The sequence below is a fragment of the Ranitomeya variabilis genome, chromosome 2 (assembly GCF_051348905.1).
Source record: "Ranitomeya variabilis isolate aRanVar5 chromosome 2, aRanVar5.hap1, whole genome shotgun sequence".
In the NCBI taxonomy this organism is placed as follows: Eukaryota; Metazoa; Chordata; class Amphibia; order Anura; family Dendrobatidae; genus Ranitomeya; species Ranitomeya variabilis.
In genome coordinates, this window is record NC_135233.1 from 387,490,495 (window position 1) to 387,503,497 (window position 13,003).

Genomic DNA, 13,003 nt, shown 5'->3' on the forward strand with positions numbered 1-13,003 from the left:
GTCTCATATGTACATATACACTCCATACATATACTGCCCTCACACATACAGTATGTATACATAAAATACACTTTATACATACATAAATTGGTCTTCATATATATTTAGTGTCCCTCGTATAACCAACATTTTGTATCCATCTGTCCTTATCTGGGAGCACCTGATACTAATACAAATATCGCACTTTACGCAACAACAATAAATAAGAAAAAATAGTAAAACAAAAATGGGGAAAAAAACACAAATAATACATGTATCACAGAACAGAGGATATATCGGGTAAATAGTGAGATTTCTCCCAGAAGAGCCGAACGTTGCTATAAAGCCACAAAATAATCCAACGGTGGATGAGCAAAGGCGAAAAGAATCAAAAGAATCCTGCATATCGATAGCAGCGCATTGTTACATATTATTACACACCGATGAGAACGAATAAAGTCGCTGATATTTAATCCAGTCACTTTTTTCAATATTATCTGTTGCGACTATCAGCCGCTCAATTCCACATTCCTCTTCCCCTGACCCACCCCTTTGGCATTTTTTTTGTGTTTTGCTACCTCACAACCTGGAATTTCACTGTTTTTCTTTTTTTGAGTATTTGCATCAGTTCCTGTACAGAACATACCGACAACTGCGAACATTTGTGTGGGGGCTTCTCATCCATGGAGGGGTTCACTCACAATGTGTGGGGGCTTCTCATTCATGGAAGGGGTCACTCACAATGTGTGGGGGCTTCTCATCCATGGAGGGGGTCACTCACAATGTGTGGGGGCTTCTCATTCATGGAAGGGGTCACTCACAATGTGTGGGGGCTTCTCATTCATGGAAGGGGTCACTCACAATGTGTGGGGGCTTCTCATTCATGGAGGGCGACACTCACAATGTGTGGAGGCTTCTCATCCATGGAGGGGGTCACTCACAATTTGTGGGGGCTTCTCATTCATGGAAGGGGTCACTCACAATGTGTGGGGTCTTCTCTCATGGAAGGGGTCACTCACAATGTGTGGAGGCTTCTCATTCATGGAAGGGGTCACTCACAATGTGTGGGGGCTTCTCATTCATGGAAGGGGTCACTCATAATGTGTGGAGGCTTCTCATCCATAGAGGGGGTCACTCACAATGTGTGGAGGCTTCTCATTCATGGAGGGGGTCACTCACAATGTGTGGGGGCTTCTCATTCATGGAGGGGGTCACTCACAATGTGTGAGGGCTTCTCATCCATGGAGGGGGTCACTCACAATGTGTGGGGGCTTCTCATCCGTGGAGGGGGTCACTCACAATGTGTGGGGGCTTCTCATTCATGGAAGGGGTCACTCACAATGTGTGGGGTCTTCTCTCATGGAAGGGGTCACTCACAATGTGTGGAGGCTTCTCATTCATGGAAGGGGTCACTCACAATGTGTGGGGGCTTCTCATTCATGGAAGGGGTCACTCATAATGTGTGGAGGCTTCTCATCCATAGAGGGGGTCACTCACAATGTGTGGGGGCTTCTCATCCGTGGAGGGGGTCACTCACAATGTGTGGAGGCTTCTCATCCATAGAGGGGGTCACTCACAATATGTGGGGGCTTCTCATTCATGGAAGGGGTCACTCACAATGTGTGGGGGCTTCTCATTCATGGAAGGGGTCACTCACAATGTGTGGGGGCTTCTCATTCATGGAAGGGGTCAATCACAATGTGTGGGGGCTTCTCATTCATGGAGGGCGACACTCACAATGTGTGGAGGCTTCTCATCCATGGAGGGGGTCACTCACAATGTGTGGGGTCTTCTCATCCATGGTGGGGGTCACTCACAATGTGTGGGGTCTTCTCATTCAAGGAGGGGGTCACTCACATTGTGTGGAGGCTTCTCATTCATGGAGGGGGTCACTCACAATGTGTGGGGGCTTCTCACTCATGGAGGGGGTCACTCACAATGTGTGGGGGCTTCTCATCCATGGAGGGGGTCACTCACAATGTGTGGGGGCTTCTCATCCGTGGAGGGGGTCACTCACAATGTGTGGGGGCTTCTCATTCATGGAAGGGGTCACTCACAATGTGTGGAGGCTTCTCATCCATAGAGGGGGTCACTCACAATTTGTGGGGGCTTCTAATCCATGGAGGGGGTCACTCACAATGTGTGGGGTCTTCTCATCCATGGTGGGGGTCACTCACAATGTATGGGGTCTTCTCATTCAAGGAGGGGGTCACTCACAATGTGTGGAGGCTTCTCATTCATGGAGGGGGTCACTCACAATGTGTGGGGGCTTCTCACTCATGGAGGGGGTCACTCACAATGTGTAGGGGCTTCTCATCCATGGAGGGGGTCACTCACAATGTGTGGGGGCTTCTCATCCGTGGAGGGGGTCACTCACAATGTGTGGGGGCTTCTCATTCATGGAAGGGGTCACTCACAATGTGTGGAGGCTTCTCATCCATAGAGGGGGTCACTCACAATTTGTGGGGGCTTCTCATCCATGGAGGGGGTCACTCACAATGTGTGGGGGCTTCTCACCCGTGGAGGGGGTCACTCACAATGTGTGGAGGCTTCTCATCCATGGAGGGGGTCACTCACAATGTGTGGGGGCTTCTCATCCATGGAGGGGGTCACTCACAATGTGTGGGGGCTTCTCATTCATGGAAGGGGTCACTCACAATGTGTGGGGGCTTCTCATCCATGGAGGGGGTCACTCACAATGTGTGGAGGCTTCTCATTCATGGTGGGGGTCACTCACAATGTGTGGGGTCTTCTCATTCAAGGAGGGGGTCACTCACAATGAGTGGAGGCTTCTCATTCATGGAGGGGGTCACTCACAATGTGTGGGGGCTTCTCACTCATGGAGGGGGTCACTCACAATGTGTGGGGGCTTCTCATCCATGGAGGGGGTCACTCACAATGTGTGGGGGCTTCTCATCCGTGGAGGGAGTCACTCACAATGTGTGGGGGCTTCTCATTCATGGAAGGGGTCACTCACAATGTGTGGAGGCTTCTCATCCATAGAGGGGGTCACTCACAATTTGTGGGGGCTTCTCATCCATGGAGGGGGTCACTCACAATGTGTGGGGTCTTCTCATCCATGGTGGGGGTCACTCACAATGTGTGGGGTCTTCTCCTTCAAGGAGGGGGTCACTCACAATGTGTGGAGGCTTCTCATTCATGGAGGCGGTCACTCACAATGTGTGGGGGCTTCTCACTCATGGAGGGGGTCACTCACAATGTGTGGGGGCTTCTCATCCATGGAGGGGGTCACTCACAATGTGTGGGGGCTTTTCATCCGTGGAGGGGGTCACTCACAATGTGTGGGGGCTTCTCATTCATGGAAGGGGTCACTCACAATGTGTGGAGGCTTCTCATCCATAGAGGGGGTCACTCACAATTTGTGGGGGCTTCTCATCCATGGAGGGGGTCACTCACAATGTGTGGGGGCTTCTCATCTGTGGAGGGGGTCACTCACAATGTGTGGAGGCTTCTCATCCATGGAGGGGGTCACTCACAATGTGTGGGGGCTTCTCATCCATGGAGGGGGTCACTCACAATGTGTGGGGGCTTCTCATTCATGGAAGGGGTCACTCACAATGTGTGGGGGCTTCTCATCCATGGAGGGGGTCACTCACAATGTGTGGGGGCTTCTCATCCATGGAGGGGGTCACTCACAATGTGTGGACGCTTCTCATCCATAGAGGGGGTCACTCACAATGTGTGGGGGCTTCTCATTCATGGAAGGGGTCACTCACAATGTGTGGAGGCTTCTCATCCATGGAGGGGGTCACTCACAATGTGTGGGGGCTTCTCATTCATGGAGGGGGTCACTCACAATGTGTGGGGGCTTCTCGTCCATGGAGGGGGTCACTCACAATGTGTGGGGGCTTCTCATTCATGGAGGGGGTCACTCACAATGTGTGGGGGCTTCTCATTCATGGAAGGGGTCACTCACAATGTGTGGGGGCTTCTCATCCATGGAGGGGGTCACTCACAATGTGTGGAGGCTTCTCATCCATAGAGGGGGTCACTCACAATTTGTGGGGGCTTCTCATTCATGGAAGGGGTCACTCACAATGTGTGGGGGCTTCTCATCCATAGAGGGGGTCACTCACAATGTGTGGAGGCTTCTCATTCATCGAGGGGGTCACTCACAATGTGTGGGGGCTTCTCATTCATGGAAGGGGTAACTCACAATGTGTGGGGGCTTCTCATTCATGGAAGGGGTCATTCACAATGTGTGGGGGCTTCTCATTCATAGAGGGGGTCACACACAATGTGTGGGGGCTTCTCATCCATAGAGGGGGTCACTCACAATGTGTGGAGGCTTCTCATTCATGGAGGGGGTCACTCACAATGTGTGGGGGCTTCTCATTCATGGAAGGGGTCACTCACAATGTGTGGGGGCTTCTCATCCATGGAGGGGGTCACTCACAATGTGTGGGGGCTTCTCATCCATGGAAGGGGTCACTCACAATGTGTGGAGGCTTCTCATCCATGGAGGGGGTCACTCACAATGTGTGAAGGCTTCTCATCCATAGAGGGGGTCACTCACTATTTGTAGGGGCTTATCATTCATGGAAGGGGTCACTCACAATGTGTGGAGGCTTCTCATCCAGAGAGGGGGTCACTTACAATGTGTGGGGGCTTCTCATTCATGGAAGGGGTCACTCACAATGTGTGGGGGCTTCTCATTCATGGAAGGGGTCACTCACAATGTGTGGGGGCTTCTCATTCATGGAAGGGGTCACTCACAATGTGTGGGGGCTTCTCATCCATGGAGGGGGTCACTCACAATGTGTGGGGGCTTCTCATTCATGGAAGGGGTCACTCACAATGTGTGGAGGCTTCTCATCCATGGAGGGGGTCACTCACAATGTGTGGAGGCTTCTCATCCATAGAGGGGGTCACTCACAATTTGTGGGGGCTTATCATTCATGGAAGGGGTCACTCACAATGTGTGGAGGCTTCTCATCCATAGAGGGGGTCACTCACAATGTGTGGGGGCTTCTCATTCATGGAAGGGGTCACTCACAATGTGTGGGGGCTTCTCATTCATGGAAGGGGTCACTCACAATGTGTGGGGGCTTTTCATTCATGGAAGGGGTCATTCACAATGTGTGGGGGCTTCTCATTCATAGAGGGGGTCACTCACAATGTGTGGGGGCTTCTCATCCATAGAGGGGGTCACTCACAATGTGTGGAGGCTTCTCATTCATGGAGGGGGTCACTCACAATGTGTGGGGGCTTCTCATTCATGGAAGGGGTCACTCACAATGTGTGGGGGCTTCTCATCCATGGAGGGGGTCACTCACAATGTGTGGGGGCTTCTCATTCATGGAAGGGGTCACTCACAATGTGTGGAGGCTTCTCATCCATGGAGGGGGTCACTCACAATGTGTGAAGGCTTCTCATCCATAGAGGGGGTCACTCACTATTTGTAGGGGCTTATCATTCATGGAAGGGGTCACTCACAATGTGTGGAGGCTTCTCATCCATAGAGGGGGTCACTTACAATGTGTGGGGGCTTCTCATTCATGGAAGGGGTCACTCACAATGTGTGGGGGCTTCTCATTCATGGAAGGGGTCACTCACAATGTGTGGGGGCTTCTCATTCATGGAAGGGGTCACTCACAATGTGTGGGGGCTTCTCATCCATGGAGGGGGTCACTCACAATGTGTGGGGGCTTCTCATTCATGGAAGGGGTCACTCACAATGTGTGGAGGCTTCTCATCCATGGAGGGGGTCACTCACAGTGTGTGGAGGCTTCTCATCCATAGAGGGGGTCACTCACAATTTGTGGGGGCTTATCATTCATGGAAGGGGTCACTCACAATGTGTGGAGGCTTCTCATCCATAGAGGGGGTCACTCACAATGTGTGGGGGCTTCTCATTCATGGAAGGGGTCACTCACAATGTGTGGGGGCTTCTCATTCATGGAAGGGGTCACTCACAATGTGTGGGGGCTTCTCATTCATGGAAGGGGTCACTCAAAATGTGTGGGGGCTTCTCATTCATGGAAGGGGTCACTCACAATGTGTGGGGGCTTCTCATCCATGGAGGGGGTCACTCACAATGTGTGGGGGCTTCTCATTCATAGAGGGGGTCACTCACAATGTGTGGGGGCTTCTCATTCATGGAAGGGGTCACTCACAATGTGTGGGGGCTTCTCATCCATGGAGGGGGTCACTCACAATGTGTGGAGGCTTCTCATCCATAGAGGGGGTCACTCACAGTTTGTGGGGGCTTCTCATTCATGGAAGGGGTCACTCACAATGTGTGGGGGCTTCTCATCCATAGAGGGCGTCACTCACAATGTGTGGAGGCTTCTCATTCATGGAGGGGGTCACTCACAATGTGTGGGGGCTTCTCATTCATGGAAGGGGTCACTCACAATGTGTGGGGGCTTCTCATCCATGGAGGGGGTCACTCACAATGTGTGGGGGCTTCTCATTCATGGAAGGGGTCACTCACAATTTGTGGAGGCTTCTCATCCATGGAGGGGGTCACTCACAATGTGTGGAGGCTTCTCATCCATAGAGGGGGTCACTCACAATTTGTGGGGGCTTATCATTCATGGAAGTGGTCACTCGCAATGTGTGGGGGCTTCTCATCCATGGAGGGGGTCACTCACAATGTGTGGGGGCTTCTCATCCGTGGAGGGGGTCACTCACAATGTGTGGAGGCTTCTCATCCATGGAGGGGGTCACTCACAATGTGTGGGGGCTTCTCATCCATGGAGGGGGTCACTCACAATGTGTGGGGGCTTCTCATCCATGGAGGGGGTCACTCACAATGTGTGGGGGCTTCTCATTCATGGAAGGGGTCACTCACAATGTGTGGGGTCTTCTCATTCATGGAGGGGGTCACTCACAATGTGTGGGGGCTTCTCATTCATGGATGGGTCACTCACAATGTGTGGAGGCTTCTCATTCATGGAGGGGGTCACTCACAATGTGTGGGGGCTTCTCATTCATGGAAGGGGTCACTCACAATGTGTGGGGGCTTCTCATCCATGGAAGGGGTCACTCACAATGTGTGGAGGCTTCTCATTTATGGAGTGGATCACTCACAATGTGCGGGGGCTTCTCATCCATGGAGGGGGTCACTCACAATGTGTGGGGGCTTCTCATTCATGGAAGGGGTCACTCACAATGTGTGGGGTCTTCTCATTCATGGAGGGGGTCACTCACAATGTGTGGGGGCTTCTCATTCATGGAGGGGTCACTCACAATGTGTGGAGGCTTCTCATTCATGGAGGGGGTCACTCACAATGTGTGGGGGCTTCTCATTCATGGAAGGGGTCACTCACAATGTGTGGGGTCTTCTCATTCATGGAGGGGGTCACTCACAATGTGTGGGGGCTTCTCATTCATGGAGGGGTCACTCACAATGTGTGGAGGCTTCTCATTCATGGAGGGGGTCACTCACAATGTGTGGGGGCTTCTCATTCATGGAAGGGGTCACTCAATGTGTGGGGGCTTCTCATTCATGGAGGGGTCACTCACAATGTGTGGAGGCTTCTCATTCATGGAGGGGGTCACTCACAATGTGTGGGGGCTTCTCATTCATGGAGGGGGTCACTCACAATGTGTGGGGGCTTCTCATTCATGGAGGGGGTCACTCACAATGTGTGGGGGCTTCTCTTCCATGGAGGGGATCACTCACAATATGCGGGGGCTTCTCATCCATGGAGGAGATCACACAATGTGCGGGGGCTTCTCATCCATGGAGGGGGTCATTCACAATGTGCGGGGGCTTCTCATCCATGGAGGGGTCACTCACAATGTGTGGGGGCTTCTCATCCATGGAGGGGATCACTCACAATATGCGGGGGCTTCTCATCCATGGAGGAGATCACACAATGTGCGGGGGCTTCTCATCCATGGAGGAGATCACTCACAATGTACGCTGGCTTCTCATCCATGGAGGGGTCAATCACAATGTGCGGGGGCTTCTCATCCATGGAGGAGATCACTCACAATGTACGCTGGCTTCTCATCCATGGAGGGGTCACTCACAATGTGCGGGGGCTTCTCGTCCATGGAGGGGTCACTCACAAACTCACAATGTGCATGAGCTTCTCATCCATGGAGGGGCTCACTCACAATTTTTCTTAAGAACATGTCCATTAATAAAGAATGGTATCTAAACCTCCACTAAGAACAACTTCTCCCATCATCTTGGACAATGTGGAGATTAATCTTTTTCCAGCATGCTGGAGACCAGGTTACAAGGCAAATGTGATAACTAAGTGGATTGGTGAGCAAAACATTGACATTTTGGGTACAGAAAACGCTCCAGAGCTCTTCCTATTGAGAACCTATTCAGCAGCCCGAGCGAAGGGCAGAACTCTTGAGAATAAAGGTCAGCGCTGGGAATATTTAGGCGCCACAGAAACTTAATGGATTTATCAATAAAAGTGTGAAAATGTGTGGAATGCTTATAATTTTGCTTCAGTAACCATATAGACATATATAAGAGCAAAAAACATTGAAGAGGCAAAATTTGAGAAAGAAATGTTGCATTTGTCATTCTCAAAACTTTTGGCCATGACTATAGATCAGCGTACTACATTTACTAGACCTGAACACAACTAAAGCCACATGTAATGCAGCTTTTCCACCAACATCTGGTAAACCTGCATACAACACCTACTACACAGCATCCACTAGTTCTGCGCACACCTACATGTGTAAGCAGCTATCTGCATTGTTTGAGATTCTCTGAACTCCACTTCATTTTACATCACTGACTCAGACCGGTGTTACTACTACTCTGCTTTGGCATGAGCCTGTCATGATCCAGACTGGGTTTTGAATCCTGTTTTCCCAGTCTGATCATGTCAAGAGTTAACTTTTCTCAGCCTTTGTCTGGGTTCAGGTTGGCTATTTATCGCCGCTGCTTCCTGCAGGCCATGTCAGTTATAGTTTTTGCCTAGTGTTGCTGTAGTTGAGCCTGATTGCTCTGATTGGTCCTGCTGCGTTTGCTGTCTGAACCTGTGTCTCTGTTTTCCCCTGTTCCCTTCTTGACTCAGTGTTTCCCTTTAGTGTGCAGACTTCCTGGTTTTGACTTGGCATGTATCCTGACTTGTTTCTGTCCTTTGTCTTTTGGCTTATCTTCTGCTGACTGTTACGGACCCCTTGGCTTGTCTCTGACCGCGAGTTTGCTTATTCCTTTGGTACTGTACTGCAGTCTAGGATTTGACCCAGCTTGTTTGACTATTCTGCTGCCACCTGAGGTAGCCTCACTGCTGCACTGCAGACCAGCTCTGTATAGGTGCAGTCCTGCTTCCTCTCTACTGCCATCTAGTGAAGCCTGCACCTACCTGCATTGCAGCAGCATGACATTATAACTGACCAGAAACAGGCAGGTTTTTTTTCTCTACACTGCTTTTTATGGATCCGCTCCGTACCTTGGCAGATCAAATGGCTAGTTTGACACAAATGATGCAGGATCTGTCTGTGGAACATAGGGCATTGGCAACATCTCATAACCACCTGCAAAGAGAGCTTTCTGACATGGTAAGATCTTTGTAGATATCTTGTTCCCACTCTGACACTGTTGATGTCTCATTGCACTCTCCTGAACCTACAGTCAGGCTCTCAGATACCTTCTCCGGGTAAAAGGAGAAGTTCTGTGTGTTCAAGGAGAATTGCAAGCTCTTTGTTCCGGTCCAGTACCGGTGCTCCAGGAGTTCCACGATTCTGCTCTTAGTGGGCATCATGGAATCTCGGCCACTCATAGAGCTATTGCTAGGCTGTTTTGGTGGTCCTCTATGGCTTCTGATGTCACTGTGTTTGTGTCTTCCTGTGATACTTGTGCCTGTGCTAAAAGCTCTAACCGGCCGGCCAGGGAATTGGTGCCATTGCCAATTACGGATAGACCTTGGACTCATTTGTTCATGGACTTTATCACTGATCTCCCTCCTTCCAATGGCAAAACTTGTGGTCTGGGTGGTGGGGGATAGATTCAGTAAACAGGCGCATTTTGTACCTTTGGCAGGACTGCCTAATGCTGAAGCACTTTCTAGGTTGTTTGTTGAGTACGTGGTGCGATTGCATGGTGTGCCTTTGAATGTGGTTTCAGATAGGGGGGTACAATTTGTGTCCAAATTCTGGAGGGCTTTTTGTAAAAGGTTAGGTATTACTCTGGCCTTCTCCTTGGCCTATCATCCCGAAACTAATGGTCAGATGGAGAGGACTAATCAGTCTCTTGAACAAATTTTGCGGTGTCTTGCCATGTCCCAGCAGGATGAATAGTGTTCTTTGTTACCAGTGGCTGAGTTTGCCTTTAATAATCGTATTAATCAGTCCACGGGCACCTCTCAGTTCTTTTGTAATTATGTCTTTCATCCCCATATTGGTGAGTTTTTCAGGATGGCCTCGGGGTGTCCTGGGGCTGATTCGGGCATTCAGCAGCTGAGGGAGGTATGGGGCGAGGTTCAGAGGAACATTGGGAAGCTCAAGGCAAACATAACAGTTTGCGGATAAGCGACGAACTACAGGACCCATATTCCTGGTGGGAGATAAAGTATGGTTGTCCATCAAGAACATTCGGCTGAAAGTTCCTTCCGCTAAGCTAGGTCCCAGGTTTATAGGTCCTTATGAGGTCATTGAGGTTTTCAATCCAGTTGCCTTTCGCTTACGTCTAGCTCCGTCGCTTCGGATCCCCAATATGTTCCATAAATCTCTCCTGAAGCCATTTGTACCTTGCTCTGATGGGTCTCCATCCCCTCCGCCTCCAGTTTCTGTGGATGAGCAGATGGAGTATGAGGTGGAACGGATTGTGGATTCGCTCATGGTCCACAGTTCGCTGCAGTATTTGGTCCATTGGAAGGGTTACAGTCCTGAGGATCGATCCTTGGTCCCAGCGCAATCAGTTCATGCTGATCGATTGGTTTGGGCGTTTCATGCACGGTATCCTGGGAAACCTGGGGGTCCGGTGGCCCCCCTTGAGAGGAGGGTACTATCATGATCCAGACCGGGTTTTGAGTCCCTTTTTCCCGGTCTGGTCATGTCAAGAGTTAACCTTTCTCAGCCTTTGTCTGGGTTCAGGTTGGCTATTTATCGCTGCTGCTTCCTGCAGGCGATGTCAGTTATAGTTTTTGCCTAGTGCTGCTGTAGCTGACTCTGATTGGTCTTGCTGCGTTTGCTGAATGAACCCGTGTCTCTGTTTTCCCCTGTTCCCTTCTTGACTCAGTGTTTCCCTTTAGTGTGCAGACTTCCTGGTTTTGACTTGGCTTGTATCCTGACCTGTTTCTGTCCTTTGTCTTTTGGCTTATCCACTCCTGACCATTACGGACCCCCTGGCTTGTCTCTGACCGCGAGTTTGCTTATTCCCTTGGTACTGTGCTACAGTCTAGGATTTGACCTGGCTTGTTTGACTATTCTGCTGCCACCTGTGGTAGCCTCACTGCTCCACTGCAGGTCAGCTCTGCTTAGGTGCAGTCCTGCTTCCTCTCTACTGCCATCTAGTGAAGCCTGCACCTACCTGCATTGCAGCAGCATGACAGAGCCTTATAGAAAGGGAGTTAAATGGTTAAAGGCTTAAAATCTGTCTGTTGTGCCTCTTACAGTTCTCTGTGATTAATACTTTGTACAATAAAAATGATATTGTGGTACCCTGTTAGCCAGAAAAATCGATGCAAATACTTTTATGCCCAAAAAAGAAAAATGTTTTCTAGGAGTGATACCTTTATTGTCTAACCAGAAAAATTATACTTGTAATTATTCAGAGCGCAGATTTTCCTTCATCAGGCAGTTGTGATTAGTACTGTAATATCAGCCATCACCACTAGATGTCACACTGGAATATAGAAGGATTTACAGTGACTCATCTTTGAGAAGACTGTCCTAAATTACACTGAAAAGCTGTCTTCTAGAGTGGTGGTCTTCTCAACGATGAACAGTCTGTCATATGTGGTGGAACTGAAAATATATCACTGGAAATCTGGACTGTGGCTGGTTTTCTGATAGCAGTGGTCTTTTGAAGAGTTCACAGTATATATAAAAGCTGGTAGCAGGAAGTGAGTGAATGTGTGTCTGAAGGAGGCAGAGAACCCTGTTACTGAGGAAAGACATAAAACTACGCTGGAGAAATGGAGCAGTTCCCAAGGAGTATGTCTGAGGATGGGGGAATCTCAGAAGGATCTGGACAAAATGCCGCAGCACGATAGGGACATACTACTGATGAAATGGTTGTAGTTGTTTCCAGTCCGTGTATTCACCTGTGGAGGTGAGAGACTATGGTGCAGAAGGACAACACGTTTCAGGAGAATGGACTGCAGTGTGTGAGACGAGCTCATGAACCGTGTGAGCCTTGGTTGGTTTTGTGATGTCGCTGCCTTGTAGATGTCCTATCTATGATGTCCTCTGAGGTGTTGTGCCCTCCATTGTCTGAGCATCTTGTGTACCTTAAGGTACCTTCACACTAAGCGACGCTGCAGCGATACAGACAACGATGCCGATCGCTGCAGCGTCGCTGTTTAGTCGCTGTGTGGTCGCTGGAGAGCTGTCACACAGACGGCTCTCCAGCGACCAACGATGCCGAAGTCCCCTGGTAACCAGGGTAAACATCGGGTTACTAAGCGCAGGCCGCGCTTAGTAACCCGATGTTTACCCTGGTTACCATTGTAAAAGTAAAAAAAAAAAACACTACATACTCACATTCCGGTGCCCGGCGTCCACTTCCCTGCACTCCTCCTGCATCCTGTGTCAGCGCCGAACATCTCCGGCATCTCCCACAGAGCAGAGCGATGACATCACCGCTCTGCTTTACGGCCGGCACTTACACAGGATGCAGGAGGAGTGCAGGGAAGCGGACGCTAGGCACCGGAATGTGAGTATGTGTTTTTTTTTTTTACTTTTACAATGGTAACCAGGGTAAACATCGGGTTACTAAGCGCGGTCCTGCGCTTAGTAACCTGATGTTTACCCTGGTTACCAGTGAAGACATCGCTGGATCGGTGTCACACACACTGATTCAGCGATGTCAGCGGGAGATCCAGCGACAAAATAAAGTTCTGGACTTTCAGCAACG

General features: G+C 50.1%; 1 protein-coding gene across 6 annotated transcripts in view; it reads left to right on the forward strand.

Moving 5' to 3' along the window:
- Nucleotides 1-13,003, forward strand: part of GIPR (gastric inhibitory polypeptide receptor) — a 117,226-nt gene that overhangs the window by 80,957 nt on the left and 23,266 nt on the right. The window contains exon 1 of one of the 6 annotated variants that reach the window (XM_077286399.1): nt 9,314-9,486. The exons of 4 other annotated variants lie outside the window; for them this stretch is intronic. Coding sequence is in view for 1 of the 2 variants with exons in the window: in XM_077286402.1 (XP_077142517.1) it covers nt 9,391-9,486 (96 nt within the window). In the remaining variant the exon portion in view is untranslated. Of the gene's footprint in view, nt 1-9,313; nt 9,487-13,003 lie in introns of those variants that run through there. One more of the 6 variants, XM_077286402.1, reaches the window with a different exon arrangement.